The sequence below is a fragment of the Esox lucius genome, chromosome 8, assembly GCF_011004845.1.
Source record: "Esox lucius isolate fEsoLuc1 chromosome 8, fEsoLuc1.pri, whole genome shotgun sequence".
Taxonomy (NCBI): Eukaryota; Metazoa; Chordata; class Actinopteri; order Esociformes; family Esocidae; genus Esox; species Esox lucius.
In genome coordinates, this window is record NC_047576.1 from 18,572,455 (window position 1) to 18,597,217 (window position 24,763).

The 24,763-nt window shown below is 38.7% G+C and overlaps 1 protein-coding gene across 3 annotated transcripts in view; it reads left to right on the plus strand.

Annotated features, from left to right (window-relative positions):
• Positions 1-1,433: 1,433 nt before the first annotated feature.
• Positions 1,434-24,763, plus strand: part of agbl4 (ATP/GTP binding protein-like 4) — a 386,899-nt gene continuing 363,569 nt past the window's right edge. For all 3 annotated transcript variants that reach the window (XM_013135077.3, XM_020049097.2, XM_013135078.3), the window contains exons 1-2: positions 1,434-1,512; positions 14,590-14,712. In XM_013135077.3, the coding sequence (XP_012990531.3) occupies positions 1,470-1,512; positions 14,590-14,712 (166 nt within the window). In that variant the 5' untranslated portion in view covers positions 1,434-1,469. The remainder of the gene's footprint in view (positions 1,513-14,589; positions 14,713-24,763) is intronic.

The window sequence follows — 24,763 nt, forward strand, 5'->3', positions numbered from 1 at the left end:
CGCAAACGGGTTATTTACTTTTTTCTTATAATTTCAGACATAATGTAAAGTACTTTACAACATAGCAATGATGAATGGAGAAATTTTAATATATTTTGTACAGTGGCAATAATCTCTCTGAGGATTTCCTGTTATGATCTGCTATGTGGAGTCTGCTTACTAACAATCAAAACCAAAAATAGGTTGGAAATGTGAAATTACATTGCATATATTCTATTTTCAATTGGCATTATAATTGTCATTTGAGATATCTGCATGTGCAGCTTTAAGTTCAGGTTAAAGAGTTTTTTATAGAAAAAAGGGAAAAATTACACTTCTGGAGAGACCATTAACATTCAAGGATCATGGAAATGGACTATACAGTACTTTTATTTTTGATGACTGATATATTTATTAAATCATCTTTGCAGTCTGTAGACTTAATTACAGGAGCTCTATAGAGTACTAGATGTCCGTGTGTGTATTGTCAGGGGAGTTCCTGAGCTTCATCATCTGTAAAACATTGTTATCACTGAGATGACTACAGAAATATACAAACCTTATTCCAGGTAGACACATCCAAGACGGTGATGTTCATTCAACAAAACATATAGGTTAAGAAATGGAACTGCAAAAACTAGAAACCTAGTATGTTTTACTTTTTTCTTTTTTTTTGCTTCATAGTAATTTCATTGAAAAATATCCCTCCAAATTCTGCACCATGGAGCCCATTGCTAATTGGCCCAAGTTAAGAGATGAAAGTCCATAAATAAATATTGCCAAGCACAGTTTTTCATCATTTTAAAAATAACAATGTTCAGCTGTCAGTAGCTTGCATTTCAAACATGAAAAAATATTGCCCTCGAAGCTTTATTTGCTCCAGTTACACAAATCTCATCTGAAAATTAGCCACAGAAAGTACATGCCTCTTGCTCTGGAGTCATATGGCCATTCATTTGATGCAGCTAATCAGGTGCGGCAAGAATAACAGAAAGCGAAATCATCACGCTTTAATCAATCAGTGGATAATTTAGAGCAAAGTGCTGCAAGCAGCAAGACACATACCATTTGTAAATTGTTGAAGACAAATCATGAACATGTTAAGGTTTTGTAGCCTACTAAGTCTTTGCTTTCACGCAAAATAGACTGGTACTGAAAAAAGACCCACATAAAGAAAAGCTCTCATACAGTTTCACTTCCTTTTTAAACAGATTTAACTAATTAAAATCTCAGGAAAACAACTACAATCTCCTAATTTAACTAGCATTCTTTTACCTCTTATAATTGGCATGTGCAAGTCCCTAAAATTGACACTATGCGAATGTTATAAATGCGTTAGGTAAATGAAAGACTTCTCTAATTCAAAATAGAGTAAGAATTTGCATGCTCTCCTTGAGCCTTGCACCTGCTGCTTTTGCGTGTTTACGTCAACCTCAACGTCTGCGTTGCCGTGGCAACACTCAGCGTCGTACACTGGTGTGTTGTAAAAAATGGAAATGAAGATGGAGGAGAACATGCGAGTCGTCGACACTGGTGTGTAACTTCAATAGTGCGAGCTACCTGTATAATACATATATTTCCAGCGCATGACAGTGCATAATAGCAGGTTGCTGCACATTCAGTTAGTGCATGAATCAGGGCTGCTGCATTCGTTTCACTCACCCAGACCAACGCAACATCGTTAGTAAACATCGCTGCTGGTTTGCTGCTGTAACGGCAAAAGCTAGCTAATGCATTACCGTGTACAAGCTAGCTAACCTTCTGAAATTGCTATGATCTGAGACACAACATACTTATGTAATACTACCAGTAGCATGCATGTGTTCGGTAAATAGAAATGTCTGCCGTGAACATTATGCCTTCCCGTTTCAGTTTACGCGTTAGTTATTCATGCTTGTTCTGGACCAGCCAGGGTGTCGTGTGTGGTAGCTACTAGTACAGTAATACTGCTGTGAACAACAGCAGCCAGGGCAAGCTAGCAAATGTAGCAGACATTGTCCTCTGGGTTATTAGCAATTGGCAGTGGTAAGTATCCCAGTGTAGAGAAATTTTTTAAAGACAAAGTAATGATGAACCAGGTATAGACACACGAGGCTGCTTGTTCATAACGTTACTGTACTTATCTATTTCGGTTACCTCACAATAAATATATTATTTTAATTAGACGTGAGATAATTTACATTATTGTGCTGTGGACTTACTACATTTCGTAATCTACATTATATACAGCTAATATCCTTGATATAACTGTACAGTAGCTACTTAGACTCAGGCTGTCCAGTAATTAAAAGCAACAAGGCCACTTGGCAAATAAAGTACAATTGTATTATGAATGCATTATCTTAATACACAGAGCAGTTTGTTTAAAGGGGAATATCTAGGATTTGTGTAAGTTCATACATTTCTTGGACTGTTGATAGACCAGCAGCAGACAGCAGCAGGTGTTTATATACCTGAGCTTAGAGTCAAGATCTGTAAAAGGTTAATGGATGATTTCTCTGTTTATTCCATTTAATTGATAGGGATGATTATTTGCTTGCATTGGGTTTTGGTGGTGTGAATATTTTTATGTTCTGATTCTGCATCAGTTTTTAAGTGTAGTCAGAATTCAGCAAGTGGTAAAAAGATTTATGGGTGGAAATCACAACAATGTTGTTAGAGTTACAGAGGAATGGGGTTGAGGTGCAGTTCTGCTGCACATAAAAGTGTTGAAGGGAATAGTTGTGGTAGATATTTAGGCGAAAGAAGAGTTGAAGGATAGTGGATGTTGATGTACAGTTGGGGAGAGGTGAGGTTAATAGAGAAGGCAGAGTTGGTGATATTGCAGAAGAGTTTGGATGAAAGTAGTAAGGTATAGTAAAGATGAGATGAGAAACATCGTACTATATGGTGGAAACAGAAGAGAGGAAGTTCTGATGGGTAGGTTGAGGGTAGGATGTATAGGGATTACCTCATCATTTAAAAGAATAGGCAAGCATGGTAAAGATATGTGAAACTGAAAATGAAACGTGTTACAGAAATGAAACGTGTTCTATTGTGAATTGTATGATGTAGAATGAGAGAGATTGGTTCATAGAGTGAGGGTAGCTGGACGGGATTGAGAGTTGGGGTGGAGGGGAGGTGAGGTAATGCTGAGGTATGTAGGGCTTTAGTTTTTAACAGACGCAGGGTTAAGTAAAATAATAACAGGGAGGCTGTGATCGGTCACACACTCCAGTACAGTAGGTGGCGGTAAATGTTTATGATCTGCCGATAAGCTTAAAGGTTAGGCCTGTGTGGGATTTAATGCCAAAAAGATTAGAGTAGATTTCACTGATAATAAGGGGAAAAAACAGAGTTTTCTCCCCGTGGCGCAAAACATGCGGAAAGAAGAACTTTATGGCTTCAAGTTCAGGCCCTTCGTAGAAGACATTGCAAGGAAAACTTTTTGACCCAGCGTCACAACACACATATGTCTGTGGAAAACTTAACTGGTATGTTAACTGGTCATTGCCTACAAATATAGCTGCTATTCCAAACTTGGGTTAGCTAATTGTTTATATACCATGTTTTAACTGGATTGTATGGTAATCCCTGTTAATGTAGTTAGCTAATGGACTGTAGCAATTTAGATCCAGTGACATAGCTAATAACCAAGCCAGCTAGCTAGCATTACTTTCAGTTGGAAGGTTAGACTTGGCTGTTAGATAATTTACCTAGTTGGCTAAACAAGAATTGCTTGATGATGCCTCAGAATATTTACTTTTCATGCCCAATTTAATTTCTTACAGGGCAACATTATATTCTGACTACAATAAATTGACAACAGTTCAATATTTAATCACTTGTAGTCCATTATGTAGTATTATGTACTTGACAAAAGTAAAGGTTGTTAAGGAGTCGGGTTTCAAATCACCACTGTACCAACATCTCAGGGAACAGGTATGTCAACCATGATGTCATATATCTGTACCATCTCCACATTTCAAAAGGACAAACCAAGCATATACTGCACAGCAGAAGCAACATTTGGAGTGGCATAAATACTGTATCATTACAATCTGTCTACAAAAGCCTTTGTGTTTTATTCATCCTTTTACTTCAGATAGCTGATCGGGGTCTCACAACAACTTTGCCCTGATTGGTTCCAAACTGCTCACCCCAGCCTTTACCTGTGGCAGGAAACATCTCGCAGGGAGGGGACAAGTACCCAGAATCAAATCCAGTGTTTAGATTTATATTGGTAAGTTTACAGTGGATCTCAAAAGTATTCATCCCCCTTCGAGTCCATAATGTCAAAGTGATACTTCTGAAAGCCACTGTATTTCTAACATAATAAAGTATTGATGAAAACCGATTAATTACCCAATAAATGTGTATGTGCCAAGCATAATGTGACTCTCTCCAATACAAATAACACTAACAGACATACAGTATCAAGAATATGTACATTAATAACTTTTACCACATCCTAAAATCTGTAAAACCCTACCACCTCATAGCCATGAGAAAACCTAACCTCAAGAAATATTAATATGTTTTTGTTATAAAGCAGGTGATTGGCATCATACAGGTGACATTCCATATTCTTGATGGTCTGCTTACTCCTCAGCTCCAGCTTGTGAAGTCTCTGCAGGATGAAGTGGCAAAAATTAGTTTTACATGTACACTGTTGTAAATGTTTGGTTAATGCCAGGAAGTGTGGTGTCTGGCAAGAACAGGTTAGGGGATGAATAGTGTCCAGTGTTTCAATTCCAGAGCTCAGCTACATTAAAAGCAAAGCAATTGATTGGGTTGTAAATAAAGCTAACTTACTTTTTATTGTTAGCTCATTAGAAATATTAATGTATTGATATAATTTACTTAAATGCATGTTCACGCATCTTCCTCATCTTATTGTACTGCCTTCCATCCTGAACTGGCTGTACTAGTCTCAGCTTCTGTCTCCTTAGATTGCAAGAATGCTTTGTATTAAAATGATACATTTCATTGAAAGCTTAAATGCAAATTAATAATACACTTTATATTTTACACAAACACACATTCTGTGTATTTTGAATAGGGTTTTAACCTCGTTTTACGCTGAATCTCCTAGTCCATCTCTGTGGCTGAGTTTCCCAGCCGAGGGTGCACATGCCTGTGGTATCCACTCTCTCATTGATGAAGTCTTCATCTTGTTGGACACGGAAGATGACACTGTGCTGTGTTGTCCACCTGATTGCTTCCGCAAAGCCTGCATGACAGAAAACATTTCATATGACACCAAAGACTGACATCTAATAGTAATAGTATTCAGGATAGATAACAGATTATAGTATTTTGAGACTAACCTGATTGTCCTGTGAGCTTACATTGCAGGATCAGCGGCTGTGCCCGGCCAAGTATTTTGAGCCTCATTTGATCGAAGTGGGAGTGACTTGTTTTCAATGAAGAGAGTCTCAAAAAGTCCTTGCTTGTCTACCAGTTGAGTGTAGTCCTCACCCTACCAAGCAGTCACAGTTTGTGGCCGTACAGAAGGGCATACACAAATTATTTCACGTAAATCTTTGACAGTTAAATTCTTAAGAATTTTACTTTAAGTTAGGTTAAGTTAGAGTACAGATCGGCTGCTTTAGGGGCAGTGGTGAGAGCAATTAGAATGAAGGCATTGTGGTCTTGGGTGGTGGACAGAAGGGTATACATGCCTGATGTTCAAGCCAATGGTTGCATGTTAAAATCCAATTTTCCCAGAATGAAACCCCATGTGTCACAATTTCGAATCCAACAAGAGGTGTTTTTTTCTAACCAAAATCTAAACGTTTTTGTTTTTCAACCCAAACCTTAACCTCAGTACTGTGATACCTAACCTTAAATTTAATTTGTAATTTGTAAAATTTGTGTAAATATCTAAGATATGATGTTTAAGTAGCGTTTGTAATTTGATTGTAACAAAATAACGTAGTGTTCTGAGCAGTGAAATTCTTATGACATGACACGCGACATTAGTAAGCAATAAGTAAAATATAAAGCAAAACATTTAAGTAGAAAAAAGGTATACGTAACAATGTAAACTAGCAGCAATTCCTGAGTGTAGAAAAGGGGTATGTGGACAATATGAAAGAAATATTAAGTATTATAAATACAAGCGTAATAGTGCCTATGAATGGTACATTAAAATATGCTCATGTACAGTGGGGAGAACAAGTATTTGATACACTACCGATTTTGCAGGTTTTCCCACTTACAAAGCATGTAGGCTGTAATTTTTATCCTAGGTACACTTTAAATGTAAGTGACGGAATCTAAAACAAAAATCCTGAAAATCACATTGTATGATTTTTAAGTAATTAATTTGCATTTTATTGCATGACATAAGTATTTGATACATCAGAAAAGCAGAACTTAATATTTGGTACAGAAACCTTTGTTTGCAATTACAGAGATCATACGTTTCCTGTAGTTCTTGACCAGGTTTGCACACACTGCAGCAGGGATTTTGGCCCACTCCTCCATACAGACCTTCACCAGGTCCTTCAGGTTTCGGGGCTGTCGCTGGGCAATACGGACTTTCAGCTCCCTCCAAAGATTTTCTATTAGGTTCAGGTCTGGAGACTGGCTAGGCCACTCCAGGACCTTGAGATGCTTCTTACGGAGCCACTCCTTAGTTGCCCTGGCTGTGTGTTTCGGGTCGTTGTCATGCTGGAAGACCCAGCCAGGACCCATCTTCAATGCTCTTACTGAGGGAAGGAGGTTGTTGGCCAAGATCTCGCAATACATGGCCCCATCCATCCTCCCCTCAATACGGTGCAGTTGTCCTGTCCCCTTTGCAGAAAAGCATCCCCAAAGAATGATGTTTCCACCTCCATGCTTCACGGTTGGGATGGTGTTCTTGGGGTTGTACTCATCCTTCTTCTTCCTCCAAACACAGTGTGTAGAGTTTATACCAAAAAGCTCTATTTTTGTCTCATCAGACCACATGACCTTCTCCCATTCCTCCTCTGGATCATCCAGATGGTCATTGGCAAACTTCAGGTGGGCCTGGACATGCCCTGGCTTGAGCAGGGGGACCTAGCTTGAGCAGGGGGACCTAGCTTGCGCTGCAGGATTTTAATCCATGACGGCGTGGTGTATTACTAATGGTTTTCTTTGAGACTGTGGTCCCAGCTCTCTTCAGGTCATTGACCAGGTCCTGCCATGTAGTTCTGGGCTGATCCCTCACCTTCCTCATGATCATTGATGCCCCACAAGGTGAGATCTTGCATGGAGCCCCAGACCGAGGGAGATTGACTGTCATCTTGAACTTCTTCCATTTTCTAATAATTGTGCCAACAGTTGCTTACCTATTGTCCTGTAGCCCATCCCAGCCTTGTGCAGGTCTACAAGTGTATCCCTGATGTCCTTACACAGCTCTGGTCTTGGCCATTGTGGAGAGGATGGAGTCTGTTTGATTGAGTGTGTGGACAGGTGTCTTTTATACAGGTAACGAGTTCAAACAGGTGCAATTAATACAGGTAATGAGTGGAGAACAGGTCTGTGAGAGCTGGAATTCTTACTGGTTGGTAGGTGATCAAATACTTATGTCATGCAGTAAAAAGCAAATTATTAATTACATTTTTTCTCTTACAGTTGAAGTGTACCTATGATAAAAAGTACAGACCTCTACATGCTTTGAAGTAGGAAAACCTGCAAATTCGGCAGTGTATCAAATACTTGTTCTCCCCACTGTACGAATGTGCATAGAAAGTCATCAGAGCATTTGAACTGATCTCTATAGTCTACAATGGGACTTACATGGAGGTTCAAATGTAGGTCAGAAATGATTACTCTACACTTTTAATTAATGCAAGATTGAACTTGATATCTAATTTACCTGGACTTCCTATCACGTGTAGGATTCGATGTCCGAACAAGGATTATCCAGCTATTGGGTTCCAGGTAGCAGAAAGAAGACTGAAGAAGAGGCTTGATGATGTACTGATCATTCTTAGTATATCTAAGTAAGGATAATGCTCAATGGCAGGAAGTGTTCCTTTTAACTTGATACACCAAAAGAAGAAAAAATACATGGGCCTAATACCAATGTGAAAAACAAAAGCAGTGTAAATTTACAGCTGCGTCCACATTCTTTCCCCAAAAGGTGGCATGGTTAAAGTGTCGGGTTGACGTATTGCCCTCCCCTATTAAAGCGATTTGATAGAACTCTGTGAAATAACAATTATCTACGTGAAGAAAAAAAAAATGTCACAGCACAAACACAAAAATTGGGCAACTCAAGTTGTTAAATGCCATCTATATTTTATGATTAATAAATAATTTCACAGTTTTTTTGTCTTGAGATTTAATTTTGGCTTCAACACAAGTATATTTGATGACACTATACTACACAAATTGAATATACATTATTATTTCTGCTAAGTGACCTCAGTTAAGAATTTTACCAAACATGTCTAACATGTTCACTTTCCAGACCCTAGTTCACCATTTTTGATGCTAGCTTCGATAGCAACTGAGGGAGTAATTACTAGCTTACCTTCAATCTCTAGTTTACCTTCGAACCCATCAAATCTTGGCAAAAACCTGTTTCTCTTCTACAAAAGCATGTGTATAATCTCTATGGACTGTATTTACCACCCAAGGGGTTAAATTTTTTTCCTCAATCAATTAAGTTGGTAAAAAGCATTTTTTATGCTTAACGGTAGATGTCAAAATGTACCCAGGATAGTTAAAGGTCAAAGTTACCCCAGATCGTTGAATATTTAAACCAATTACAACACTATTATTTTAAATGTTAAACCAATCATAGGGCAGAAGTTTGCACTGAAGTGAAGTTAGTGACAGTATTGTTTTCAGTAGTTAATTACTTTTACTAGCTTATTATTTTATCAAATGTTTATAAATGTGCAACTTTTGTGAATAATTCAGTTTTTAACATACATTTCTGAGCCATCCTGTTGTATTGGCTAATTGCAACTTAAACTTGTCCACTGTCATAGTAGTACATAAAATGAGATTTTTCTACCTAATGCATTAGCTAGATGACCAACTTACTCTACCGTTCAAAAGTTTAGGGTCACTTACCCTGCCATCCGCACGGTATGACATGACATTGCAAAATGTAGGGATAGCCTTCCTTCTTCAAGATTGATTTTGTCCTGTACAAATCTCCCACTCCTTTACCACCACTGAAGCACCCCCAGACCATCAAATGGCGTCAAGCACTCCAGCATCTTTTCATTTGGTCTGCATCTCACAAATGTTCTTCAAACTTAGATTTGTCTGTCCATAACACTTTTTTCCTCTGTCCAGTGTGTGTTCTTTTGCCCATCTTATTCTTTTCTTTTTATTGGCCAGTCTAAGATAAGACTTTTTCTTTGCAACCCTGTCTAGAAGGTCAGCATCCTGGAGTCGCCTCTTCACTGTTGACGTTGAGACTGGTATTTTGCGAGTACTGTTTAATGAAACAGTTGAGGATCTGTGAGGCATCTGTTTCTCAAACTAGACACTTAATGTATTTGTCCTCTTGCTCTGTTATGCTTCGGGGCCTCCCACTCCTCTTTCTATTGTGGTTAGAGCCGGTTTGTGCTGTTCTGTGAAGGTAGTAGTGCGCAGTGTTGTATGAGATTATCAGTTTCTTGGCAATTTCTCGCATTGAATGGCCTTCATTTTTCAGAACAAGAATAGACAGGGTTGCTATAGAGCAGGAGGTCAAAGGGGTATGAGTACAATGTGTTTGAAATTGTTAGTCAGTTAGCGCTGTGGTTGCTATTGGTGGCATTTCAACCATTTCTGTCACTTCATAGACCTTGAAGTGATTGAAGCCACAGGGGCATTGGTTACAATATTTGTGGCTGACACTCATCATTGTGAGCAGGGAATCTCTGGTTCAAGCCCAGCGGGGTTCGTTCAAAATGTAGCTGTTAAAATAAAGAATAGACTGATGAGTTTCTGAAGAAAGATCTTTGTTTCTGGCTGTTTTGAGCCTGTAAATGAACCCACAATTGCTAATGTTTCAGATACTCACCTAGTCTGAAGTCCAAATAACTTCTATAAACTTCTATAATCAGCACAACAGTTTTCAGCTGTGCTAACATAATTGAAAAAGGGCTTTCTAATGTTCAGTCAGCCTTTTAAAATGCTAAACTTAGATTAATGGGCCTCTGTAGCCTATGTATATATTGCATAAAAAATCAGAGGTTTTCAGCTACAGGAGTCATCTACCACATTAATAAAAATAAAATATGTATAAAAATGTTTTAATTTATGATCAGTTTGTAATTTCAAATTCTTAATATTTCAAATTGATCAATTTGACAAAATATTTCAAAAACAACCCTGTTTCCAAATAAGTAGTGACACTGTGTACAATGTAAATCTAAACAGAATGCAATGTGCAAATCATTTAAACCCTATATTCAATAGAAAATAGTCCAAATACAACATATCAAATGTTGAAACTGAGAAATGTTCTTGTTCCTTGAAAAATATATGCCCTCTTTGAATTTGATTCCATATATTAACAAGATCCAAAAATGTATCCTCCTTCTCTGGCCCCAAGCAAATTTTAGGTTGACTTAGGCGAAGTGGAAAAATGTCCTGTGCAGAAATTATTCCAGAGGACGCCGTGTTTTTCTGGACTAAAGAGGGGAGGGAGCATCCGGCTTGTTTTCAGAGCACATTTCAAAAGACTGCATCCGTGATGGTATGGGGGTGCATTAGTGCATATGGCATGGGTAACTTGCACATCTGTGAAGGCACCATTAATGCTGGAAAATATTTACAGGTTTTGGAGCAACATATGGTGCCAACTTGACCATGTCTTTTTCAGGGAAGGCCTTGCTCATTTCAGCAAGACCATGCCAAACCACATTCTGCACGTATTACAAAAGCATGGCTCTGTAGTAAAACAATCTGGGGAGTAAACTGACCTGCCTCCACTCGAAACCTGTCACACATCGAAAACATTTGGTGCATTATGAAACGAAAATACGACCCTGAACTGTTGAACAGTTGCAATCCTATATCAAACAAGAATGGGAAACGTTTTACTTTCAAAACTACAGCAATTGGTCTCCTTGGTACTCAAACGCTTACAGAGTGTTGTTAAAAGAAGAGGTCATGAAACACAGTGGTAAACATGCCCCTGTCCCAACTTTTTTGAAATGTGTTGCAGGCATCAAATTGAAAATGGGCATGGATTTTTCCAAAAACAATAATATTTCTTCTCAGTTTCAACATTTGATATGTTGTCTTTGCACTATTTTCAATTGAATATAGGAGTTAAATGTTTTGCACATCATTGCATTTTGTTTTTATTTATGTTTAACGCTGCATCCTTTATGTGAACTGAAATCTACTGAGAAGTCTTTCTGAGACAATAATTTTTATTATGTAGTTTTAGTTACATATTTAGCTACTTGGTTATCCAAGTTTACTGTCTGTGAATAAAAGTATGCCCTTGGTTTAATGCAGAAAATAAAGGTCTGCTATATAACTGGCTTTAATATATAAAAACTTGTGGTATCTTTGAGCATTAACTAGGCTGGGTATGTGTTGAGGTGACTATCTACCATTGAGCGTTTTTCTCAGGTAGTGCCAGCAATGAAACAAAGTTGCCCATTTGTTTTTGTTGTTAATCTGTACTTACTGAGAAAAAAAGATTCACGTCTGTTTAATTACTGACACTACCTGAGGAAAAACGGCTTTTTACCAACTTTGTTGATAGCAATGAACAAATTCAACTCTGGATGATATAGTAGAGATTATACATATGCCTTTTTTATGAGAAACGATGCTTTGCCAAGCTTTTGTAGTGATGGGAAATCAAGGCTTTCTGATTTATTCAAATTGGGCTGGAAAATCGTTCATTCTCACAAGGCTTTTGTACTCACGGCACAGTGTTGTCAGCTGCTGGTCAGGAATACATTTCATATTTAATTTTTATTCGTTTGCGAAAGACTATTTTCTTTCCCATGTCCCATCTGGCAACGCAGGGGTCACAGATTGGTCATCATATAAATGCGTTATGGAATCATAAAAAATATAGATGTTCATCACTTCAATGTCAACTATACAGTATGTAGCAAATTGATCATAATATAATTTTATTCTGCTTGCTATAATTTTTCAACCATAAGATAAACTTCATGGGGGGCCCTGTGATTGGCTGCCAAGGGTGCCGTGCACTCATTATAGCTCTGCATCTGCAGTGTCGTATAACCTCAAACTCAAAGTTTGAAAAACCTAAAGAACCCTTGTAGAATTTTCTCCAATCTCTAGATCCACAATTATTGAAAAACTTTAGCATCCTTGGTATTAATATGAACATAATTACAATCATTTTTGCCGGCCTACAGGCCTACATTTAATCAAGTCTGATTCAACACTGTGACAGTGATGTCAGATAATAATCCAATTACCAATTTTACCTAGAAATGTTTTATATGAGGATATATGGGGAGCCCATTTCTAAATAAGTCAGTGGAGACTGACATCTGCAGAAAAAAGCGTGGGATCTAACAATGATTTGTGAAAAAGTAATTGGTGGGACTTGAACCAGGTTTTCTAAAACAACTGCATATCCATCCACTGCTCTACACCTTGAGCTATATCGGTCAACTGATGTTTCTACCGAAATTGTAAGACAATTCTAACAATAGTCTACTCTACACTGCTTGAACAGACTCCTGACTTCACCTCTCTTGTCAACGCCCACACGAGGCTCTCCTGTTCATAATGAGTGAGTGGCCCTAAAAGTTGATTTCTTGGGTCTGGGCTGCCGGAATTGCTGTCGTTAATAGCATGTAGTACAAAAGATATACTGGAAGAAGTTAGATTACCGCAATTATACCAACATTTGCGTTGTGTGAAAATCTTCAAAAGTGATAAAAGCTTGAAGATGGGACTGGGATGGTCTTGCGTATGTTGCCCATTTGGGGCCCAACTAACACCCAGTGTAATCCTGCATGAAACCCACATGGGCAATTAACATGGGGCCATTGTGGAACCTGTGGACAAACCCACCTGCAACCCAGATTTCAGACCATGTTATGTAAAAAGCTTGAAGATTGGACTGGGATGGTCTTGCGAATGTTGCCCAGTTGGGGCCCAGCTAACACCCAGTGTGATCCTGCATGTGCAATTAACATGGGGCCATTATGAAACCTGAGGACAATCCCATATAGGACCCATTTACTACCCATATGGTGCCCACATACCAATGTTGGCTGGGATAGAATTCTGGCTGCCCTAATAACTGTTGTTAACAATATACATTATGTAATATAGCCTACTCTGTTATATTGAATGTTAAATTTTAAGGCAAGTATGTGTTGCAAGATTTCCATTGAGTAATAACCTTGAAAATAGATTCCTTAGGCCTTTGCCTGCCATAATAACAGTTGTTAATAATACAAACAACATTGTTAAAGTAAATTAAGGTAGATAATGAAAATGATGTTGCATGGAACAGAAATATGCATACATAATATGCAAGTAAACAGAGTTAGCGATGCTGTGTGTCTTTTATGCATGTTGGTTAAAAAAGTAATCTGGCCCGCGATGGTCTCTGGCATTTTGAATGTGACCACCCAGTGAAATGTTTGCCCACCCCTGATTTGGAGCAAACTGTTTTGAAATTTCGAAGCAAGCCTTGTGTTGGCTTCGTGCGCCTCATCACTACGGTACATTCAAACTGTTCGCGAGATTTCGGACAGCCAACTAGCGTAGCTCAGAATGCCTCGCCTATAGCATACTTGTGGGTGTGTCTGTGGGCGAAATAGCGTCATAACAGCAGGTATGATGTGTATTAAGGCTTAAGCATAGCAAATTTGTATGAAGGAACGTCAGATTATTATAATGGTTAAAATTGGAATAGAAACGTATTTTAATAAATTTTTACATTTTATATATCTCTTCTCAATTCATATGCCTCATTAATGCAATTCTAACAAACTGCAAAACTGCAATGCTCAAACCAACTTGCTAGAATTAGGTAGCCACCAGTCAGGTAACGTACAACCACCTGTCTCAACACTGCATTTTTTTGTTTTCGTCTCTGTAGGAAAATAGCGCGCAATCGTACAGCTCAGGGAATCCCATCACTGCTAAGTTGTTTCATAATTTTTTTTCATCCATCTTTTTAAAAGGACCACAAAATGAGTTTTGTTTAATTCTGTTTAAATTATTTTTAATTGTGCGGAGAGCATTTCATAACCACCTACCTAAAATGCTGTGATTGGTCAGTCCCCTGCGATAGGCGTGATTGATTAGCATAAAGTTGGAAAATCTGAACGTTTTCTTCGCCTCTCACGAATCCCACGCATTGCCAAACTAGCCACGCTTCCCTTCGTTGAAATGAATTGAACCATCGCCCCATCGCGAGTAGTGTGAATGTACCGTAAGCCTGACTGTCCTGTCTGAATCTGTCTTTAGCAACTGAACGTAGGCTATAATAGCACCTTCAGTTGCTGTTAAACCTGATTAGATGCATGAAAACAATGTAATTTATACTTACTTCTGATTAGCCCTTTTTCAGAATCAGTGCACGACTTTATGTTGAAATATTTAGCCCATGTGGTCTTATTAGTCTGGCAGTTGTTGAATAGTGGTTAGTTCCAATAAAGTGGTTTTACAAGTGATATGTGGTTGTCCTAGGCAGTGAAGCTGGTGGTGAGGATGCCCTAGTGGGCAATGTGAACAAGCTGATGGTGACTCCAAGAGGATACACAGGGGTTCCACGAAAAGGTCACCTTGTCTTTGATGCTTGCTTCGAAAGTGGTGAGTACAAGCTGTATTAGGTCTATTGTTAGCATGCAAGTGCTGTAACCATGGTCTCATTCTAGTTAGCCATCATTCATTTAGATTAATCACACTTGTTGGTTGGTAAACTTAAATTCGACTATATGGTAAACAAACCGATGGTGGAGCCTACAGCAGAGTAATATAATATAGGACAGGCTATGTCTGCCTCAATGTAAGAGTTTTTTATGTTTATATTTTTTTAAACTAATTTTATACTCAAGAAGACCCACATGCACAGTGGTTGTTAAGCAGTGTGATACTCAACTTAAAAAGTCCTTAGATATATTATTGGGTTATAAATCAAAGTGGTGAAATTATATGAAATGCTGCCATTGCTGACTTAAAAAAAATGTGTTCTATACATCAACTAGGTTTGAATCATCTCTTTGTGGCTTTTAATGGTTAGTCATCTATGCAAAAACGTAACAAAATTAAAAGGCTCTACAGCATATGAGTCATTGCTCTTTTACCATGTCCATCTTCCTTGTTGAAGACTGTAATTAAACATGTTAATATGTCCCAAAACACTTGTAAATGGCCTTTGTTTGGACTTTTCAACCAAATGAATGGCACTGTAATGAAAATAAAGTGCTTTCCACCGTGACAAGGTCAAGTGGGCAGCAAAGGGAACGGCTGGAGTGGCAGTGAATCAGTGGGCCTCTGGAACATTCACAATATCATTCTCTGCTGGGAGATTAGGTTCAGGGTCTTCAACAGATGAGACACAGCTTTCTTATTCTTGACAGGCAACCAATTTTTGGCTGTGCAGAGGTGACGTTTACCTTGTGATTCTGTGCTTTTTGGCCTAGCTGTCAAGGGATATACTTTTTTCTGTAGGCTTTTTTGGTTGTTGGATAGTTTTATACTTCTGAAAGTAATCTATGTTATTTGTTGACATAATACCGAAAAAATTTACAATTGGAGATTTACAAGACATTTTTTGCTTAGCCTATGCCACTGAACTGGACTGTCATTCAAATTCAGATGATATGGGTATTATTATCATATAATTTATTAATTTCAGTCTTCCTCATAACAGATGAATGTTAAGAGATAAACAATTAGCTTCTATGGACCCTGGGAGCCATGAAAATTATAGGATATGTCTGAAAGCAACTCTTGGGCTAGACCCAGAGTTATAAATGATGATTAAAATGGCTTTGTGTTTGGCCTGCCAAGTGAATTGAGGGGAGAGTAAACTAACCTGTTTGTTTTAAGAGGCTGAAATGTATATTAATAAATAATCAGGAGACTTACGTTTTTATATATTTTTTTATATAAGTTTCCCTATTTCCCCAGCTGACATGCTCAGAGGACCTCAGACATTGATTAATGGGCTGTGAGCTCCCAGACTGAGATCAGCTAACATATATGACATTACCCTGATGTCTCTAAGTCCGGAAATTCTTCTGAATGATTTATGGAATTGATATTAATCTCTTTCCAGTAAATGCATTACCAAAGTTGGAAACTGAGTGGAATTGATGTTACTGCGCTAATGTCAAATGAATGTCCTGTTGCTGTTTCAACAAAGCAACACTGAAGTTTGATTTTATTTAATGACTTGTACACTTAACGGTCTGCTATGTTTGTAATAAAAGGCATCAGTAAACATGTTGTCCTCCACTTTTTCTGTTTTACACATAGCACTAGCCTAACCAGTGATCTCAATCAGTTTAGTGGGGGCTATGTATTTAGATTATCCTGAGTTATACAATGGTGCAGTGATCACTGGGCTACGCAGTAGCTTGGCATGGCAAGCACATTTTCCATTTACAAACCTGCAAGCACATGTGTTGAAGGAGTTATTATATCAGTGCTTGTGCCAATCAACATATTTTTGATAATGCCAGCTCTCAATAGTAAGACTCATTCACCCAAGTTTTGTCACAATGTATTTCATTACAGAACCAAATGTAATATCTTAATATTGTGCAACCCTGTTTCCAAGAAAGTTGGGATGCTGCGTAAAGTGTAAATAAAAACAGAATGCAATGATGTGCAAATCATTTAAACTCTATATTCAATAGAAAATAGTACAAAGACAACATATCAAAAGTTGAAACTGAGAAATGTTATTGTTTCTGGTAAAATATATGCCATTTGAATTTGATGCCAGCCATGTATTTAAAAAAAAGTTAGGACAGAGGCAACAAAAGACTAGAGAAGTTGTGTAATGCTAAAAAACTAAACCTGGTGGAACATCACATAACTAACTTGGTCAATTGGCAACAGGTCAGTAACAAGATTGGGTAGTACGGTGTGGGGATGCATTACTGCACATGGTATGAGTGACTTGCACATCTGTGATGGCACCATTAATGCTGAACAATATACAGTGCCCTCCACAATTAATAGCACCCCTAGTGAAGATGAGTAAAAAAGGGTTATAAAAAATTCACCTTATACAGTGAGGATTTACATTTTTTGATCCGCTGCTGATTTTGTACATTTGCCAACTGACAAAGAAATGATCAGTCTATAATTTTAATGGTAGGTTTATTTGAACAGTGAGAGACAGAATAACAACAAAAAAATCCAGAAAAAACATGTCAAAAATGTAAAAAATTGATTTGCATTTTAATGAGTGAAATAAGTATTTGATCCCCTCTGCAAAACTTGACTTAGTACTTGGTGGCAAAACACTTGTTGGCAAACACAGAGGTCAGATGTGTCTTGTAGTTGGCCACCAGGTTTCCACACATCTCAGGAAGGATTCTGTCTCTCACTGTTCAAATAAACCTACCATTAAAATTTAAGACTGATAATTTATTTGTCAGTGGGCCAACGTACAAAATCAGCAGGGGATCAAATCATTTTTCCCTCATTGTATATCCGTGGCGAAAATAATTATTTCTTGATGACAGATCAATTAAAGGTTGGATGTTTCTCCTTTTTTTCAGTGTGACATTAAGCTAATTCACCAGAAGGTTTTTTACTCGTTTTTACTAGGTGTGCCAATAATTATAGAGGGCACTGTATACAGGTTTTGGAGCAACATATGCCGTCATCCAGAGAACGTCTTTTTCAGGGAAGGCCTTGCTTATTTCAGCAAAACAATGCCAAACCACATTCTGCACGTATTACCACAACATGGCTCCTTAATAAAAGAGTCCGGGTGCTAAACTTGCCTGCCTGCAGTCCAGACCTGTCACCCACTGAAAACATTTGACACTTTATGAAATTACAAATTTGAAAAAAGAGACCCTTAACTGTTGAGCAGCTGCAATCCTATATCAAGCAAGAATGGGAAAACATTTCACTTACAAATCTACAGAAATTGGTCTCTTCAGTTCCCAGACGATAACAGAGTATTATTAATAGAAGAGGTGAGGCAACACAGTGGTAAACATGCCCATGTCCCAACTTTTTTGAAACGTGTTGCTGGCCTCAGATTCAAAATTTTAAAATGGGCATTTTTTTTTCCAAAAACAGTAAGACTTCTCAGTTTCAGCATTTGTTGTCTTCGTTCTATTTTCAATTAAATAAAGGGATAAATTATTTGGACGTCATTGCATTCTGTTTTTATTTGCATTTTATACTGTATATCAAAGTTTTTTGTAATCAGGGTTGTAGTATAACAAAACGAATTGCAAAAGCTTAGTATCAAAAACGTCAACGCATTCGATCATGAATTATAACTCTCCATTGTAGCCTGGTATCCATTTAATCGCAGTCAGATTCATGAGGATATTCTATTAGATCTTCTTGAGTTGTACCTGGGTGTTTAGAAGCAAAATAATCTAGTGTTTTTTTGGGGAGGGTGAGGCATATCAGCCATGAGCCAGCACACATTACTGATCGGTAAACCATCTATATTAGCATAATTTAATCTCCCCTTTTTTTTGTGTGCACAGCCCCACACGTACCCCACACATATACTCAATCAAACGCAAATGCTATCCTAGACAGCGTCAACCATAACACCATGATCTGCATTAGGCACCTACCGACACCCTGTAAAAGCTAATCAGACCACGAATCAGTTGCATGCCATAGTCCATGCAGAACATAAATAAGCTTGCACTTGGGAATCCTATTCTCCTTGCCATCCTCTGGTCTGCAGAGCAGTGTTCCTCTTCATTAATTCATTCCAGTTAATTGTTTTCTTCTTTCAGCACACTGTACTTTGTGTGTACGTACGGATGTGTTGTGGCCAAATGTACGGATGTGCTTGTCTTAGGTTTTCTCTGTGTCAAATGTGGGATCTTACCTGTCTTTGCCTAATCAGCCCTTTTCACTGGTCAAATTTCAGGCCCTGTGTAAGGGACGATTACAGGAGGTATTGTCTGCCCAATTAACATGTTGCACAGATTTCCAACACCATCTTTCCCCCTGTGCGTCTTTAGAGGTATACTGTTTCACAATGTTGTGTCATTTACTCCAAGTGCTTGCTGAGTTTGAGCTCCAGTGACCAACCCGGACCATCCATCCATACACAAACACACTCTCATAACTTTCCATATAAATATACAGTGGGGAGAACAAGTATTTGATACACTGCCGATTTTGCAGGTTTTCCTACTTATAAAACATGCAGAGGTCTGTCATTTTTATCATAAGTACGCTTCACCTGTGAGACGGAATCTAAAACAAAAATCCAGAAAATCACAATTCATTATTTTTAAATAGTTAATTAGCATTTTATTGCATGACATAAGTATTTGATCACCTACCAACCAGTAAGAATTACTTCTTTAGGAAGCCTTCCTGTTCTCCACTCATTACCTTTATGAACTGCACCGGTTTGAACTCGTACCTGTATAAAGGTCACCTGTCCACACACTCAATCAAACAGACTCCATCCTCTCCACAATGGCCAAGACCAGAGCTGTGTAAGGACATCTGGGATAAAATTGTAGACCTGCACAAGGCTGGGATGGGCTACAGGACAATAGGTAAGCAGCTTGGTGAGAAGGCAACAACTGTTGGCGCAATTATTAGAAAATGGAAGAAGTTCAAGATGACGGTCAATCTCCCTCGGTCTGGGGCTCCATGCAAGATCTCACCTCATGGGGCATCAATGATCATGAGGACGCTGAGGGATCAGCCCAGAACTACACGGCAGGACCTGGTCAATGACCTGAAGAGAGCTGGGACCACAGTCTCAAAGAAAACCATTAGTAACACAATACGCCGTCATGGATTAAAATCCTGCAGCGCACGCAATGTCCCCCTGCTCAAGCCAGCGCATGTCCAGGCACATCTGAAGTTTGCCAATGACCATCTGGATAATCCAGAGGAGGATTGGGAGAAGGTCATGTGGTCTGATGAGACAAAAATAGAGCTTTTTGGTCTAAACACCATCCCAACCGTGAAGCATGGAGGTGGAAACATCATTTTTGGGGATGCTTTTCTGCAAAGGGGGCAGGACGACTGCACTGTATTGAGGGGAGGATGGATCGGGCCATGTATCGCGAGATCTTGGCCAACAACCTCCTTCCCTCAGTAAGAGCATTGCAGATGGGTCGTGGCTGGGTCTTCCAGCATGACAACCCGAAACACACATCCAGGGCAACTAAGGAGTGGCTCCGTAAGAAGCATCTCAAGGTCCTGGAGTGGCCTAGCCAGTCTCCAGACCTGAACCCAATAGAAAATCTTTGGAGGGAGCTGAAAGTCTGTATTGCCCAGCGACAGCTCCGAAACCAGAAAGGTTCTGGATAAGGTCTGTATGAAGGAGTGGGCCAAAATCCCTGCTGCAGTGTGTGCAAACCTGGTCAAGAACTACAGGAAACGTATGATCTCTGTAATTGCAAACAAAGGTTTCTGTACCAAATATTAAGTTCTGCTTTTCTGATGTATCAAATACCTATGTCATACAATAAAATGAATTACTTAAAAATCATACAATGTGATTTTCTGGATTTTTGTTTTAGATTCCGTCACTTACAGTTGAAGAGTACCTATGATAAAAATGACTTCTAGATGCTTTGTAAGTTGGAAACACTGCCGATTTTGCAGGTTATCAAATACTTTGAGTGAGGAACAGAAAGGTGTAAATTAAGAAACCACTGCAAATTGAAAGCTTCTGTTCCTCACTCAAAAACTTTACTTTTCAACTTTTTTGGAAAGGAAAGAAAAAGGTGCAGTGTTCTCTTAATTTTTTCTTTATCTACAGTACAGACTACTGTATGTATGTATTAACAATGGGTATAAAAAGTCTAGGTTCTTGTGATGTAAAAGAATGAGACAAAGATAAATCATGTCAGAACGTTTTCCACCTTTAATGTAACCTATAATGTGAACAATTCAATTGATAGACAAACTGAAATCTTTCTGGGGGGAAAATAAAAAACTCACAATAACCTGGTTGCATAAGTGTGCACACCCTTAAACTAATACGTTGTTGAAGCACCTTTTGATTTTATTACAGCACTCACTCTTTTTGGGCAGGAGTCTATTAGCATGGCACATCTTGACGTGGCAATATTTGCCCACTCTTCTTTGTAAAAGCGCTCCAAATCTGATTGCGAGGACATCTCCTATGCACAGCCCTCTTCAGATCACCCCACAGATGTTCAATTGGATTCAGGTCTGGGCTCTGGCTGGGCTATTCCAAAAAGTTCATCTTCTTCTGGTGTAGCCATGCTTTTGTGGATTTGGATGTGTGCTTTGGGTTGTTGTCGTGCTGAAAGGTGAACTTCCTCTTCATCTTCAGCTTTCTAACGGACGCCTGAAGGTTTTGTACTAAAATTGCCTGGGATTTGGAACTGTTCATAATTCCCTCCAGCCCTGGTTCCAGCTGAACCACACTGTGGGTATGGTGTTCTTTGGGTGATGTGCAGTGTTGTTTTTGCGCCAAACATACATTTTGGAATTATGGCCAAAAAGTTCAACTTTGTTTTTATCAGACAATAACACATTTTCCCACGTGCTTTTCGGGGACTTGGATGTTTTTCTTTGTAAGAAAATGCTTCCGTCTTGCCACCCTACCCCATAGCCTGTTCATATGAAGAATACGGGAGATTGTTGTCACATGTAGCACACAGCCAGTACTTGTCAGAAATTCCTGCAGTTCCTTTATTGTTACTGTAGGCCCCTTGGAAGCCTCCCTGACCAGTTTTCTTCCCGTCTTTTCATACATTTTGGAGGGACATCCAGTTCTTGGTAATGTCTCGGTTGTGCCATTTTTTCTCCACTTGATGATGATTGTCTTCACTGTTTTCCTTGGTATATCTAATGCTTTGGAAATTATTTTGTAACCTTCTCATGACTGATGTCTTTCAACAATGAGATCCCTCTGATGCTTTGGAAGCTCTCTGCGGACCATGGCTTTTGCTCTGTGATGCAACTGAGAAAATGTCAGGAAAATCCTACTAGAACAGCTGAACTTTATTTGTGATTAATGTCACTTTAAATGATGGTTGGTGTGTAATTAATTCTATTTAACATGAGTTTGAATGTGATTGGTTCATTCTGAACACCGACTCATTCCCATTTATAAGAGGGTGTGCACACTTATGCAACCAGGTTATTGTAAGGTTTTTATTTTTCATTTTTCACCCTCGAAGATTTCAGTTTGTTTTTCAATTGAATTGTTCACATTATAGGTCACATTAAAAGTGGAAAAGTTCTGACATGATTTATCATTGTCTCATTCTTTTACATTAAAAAAACCTGGAATTTTAACGGGGGTGTGTAGACTTTTTATATCCACTGTATGTATGTATGCATGTATGTATGTGTGTACGAACATCTATTGTTAGTACATATTTTTCTTAAATATGACATCTACACCCCATTTCTCCTTTCTCTCTTGAAATCTTTAACCCTATTGTTCCGTTTTCATTTATAGCCTTTTTGAACAGATAGAGAGCGCTACATCCCTCTCTCAAAAATGCTGTACATCTGAACCTAATTTTGAATAGGATTGTATCTGGACTACTTTTTATAGGTGTGGAGGTGGGCCAATTCTAATTGTTGTGGAAACACATGTAAACGTGTCATACCTACACATCTAAAAGTAACTAGAAAGCTGCTGGTCTGTGATTACATAGTCCTAACATCTGCTAGTGTGCTCATTATCAATCAAGGCAACCCCCCCCCCCCCGCACCCCTGCAGGTAGAATAAATTCACTGATAGGCTACTGTGCAGTAAACTTACACCTCTTTGTTTATTTTATATTAAAATACATTACCCCCTTCTACATTAATGGGAAACAAAGTGCTTGCATGACGTCAGTTTATGAACTGTAATTTTATGACTGACAAATTGCCTATTTGAAAAAATCTCTCCTTCCCCCAACACCTCTCATTCAGCCGTTCCATTTGTGGTATCTGGCTGGGCTGGGGTTGTAGCTAACAGTAAGAATTAAATCTAGGTCACATACACAGTTTCGTAGGTGTTGAAGCAGGTGTAGCACAATACTTATGTTGTAACTGATATAGCTGGGACTTGGTCTCCTGTTGAATCTTCGGAGGTCCTGAGCCCTTGGACCAGGCATCATGACTACCTGGCCTGTCCACTCCTATCTGTCCCTAGTTGTGTTGCAGATGAAGTGGCTGCATGATGATTCATGCTGTCATTGCTCGCAATCCACCTGGTTTTCCCAGTCCTTGTTCACCTGGTTGTGAAGCTGTCAATTCTGACTAAAGACTCTGGGACCAGCCCACCTGCACTTATTGATCTGCTTGTCATCCGAACCTGCAAAACCATTGATTTCTCCCAAAAGGTGATGTACTGTTATAATCTTCACCCAGCCAGAAGAGGACTGGCCACCCCTGCTGCTCTCTAGGTTTATTCCTGGGTTGTATCCCTACTAGGAAGCCAATGTGCATCACTTTTTTGTTATTGGTTGCTTGCTCTATGGGGTTTCAGGCTGGGTATCTGTGTAAGTACTTTGTGACAACTGCTGATGTAAAATAAAATTGATTGATTGAATATCGGTGGGATGACCGAATATCGGTGGGTCGAATATTTGAATACCTGAAATGTATTTAGTATTTGAATACTTTTGTGTGTATTCAATTTACCCAAATTGTATATATAAGTATATGTATTTTTTTGGTTGAAATAAATAGGCTTGAATGTTAGTTTTCTAAATACTTTTAAAATTCCAATCTAAAACTTTGACAGATGACGATATACCATGACATTTAAAAAAAGTTTTTAGTCGTTTTTATAACATGCGCTCCTTCACACGTGTTTGTTGTTTACGTTCCTCAATCAAAGCCGTAGTGTGGTCGGATCCAGTCAGTCAGAATGATGCTATATATACCTCTTAGCCTATGGTTATCAAGTGGATGACCGTAGGCTAACTCATTCAAAGGAAGATGGAATATATTTACTGAATTAATGTTATCCCCGGAAAAAACATTTGGCCACAAAACGCTATAGTTCAGCTGCGGAAACGAAAGGCGGTTGAGAGTGCAGGAAATGGTGAGTTAAGCAAAAAAAGCTTAGCTAACTAGCTTATCTAGTCTCTTCCATCCAATAATCTCCATGTTGTGTGTTGATTAATATTGTCTTCTAGTTCTGTAGTTTTGCGTATCAACCACACGGTTTCCTCCACACACGCAGTCGCATTTTTGTCACACGAACAGTCATTGAGCCGATGTTACATGAGAACAACACTGTCCTTCGCGCGTTATGTAGTAGCGCTCATGTGGTATCGGCAGTTTTAAAAAAACATGTATTTCAGTTAACCAAATACTATTTGAATAACAACACATACTATTCCGATAGTAAAATATGGTCCAATGCACATCCCTAATCTACATACAAGAATGTATGAAACTTCCCAAATCCAGGTGTGGCTGGGGGAGGTATACCCAAGAAGAAGAATGGCCACTCCTTTATAGACAGAATACCAGCTGACTGCTTCTTCCCTAAGTAGTTATGCATAGTTTGGAATTCTGCTTTGGGTCATTGTCCTGTTTTAGGAAGAAACACTGTATAAATCTCCCACTTTACCACCAACAAAGCACTCCCAGACCATCACATTGCCTCCACCATGTTTGACAGATGGTGTCAAGCATTCTTCCAGCATCTTTTCATTTGGTTTGCATTTGACGAATGCACTTCTTT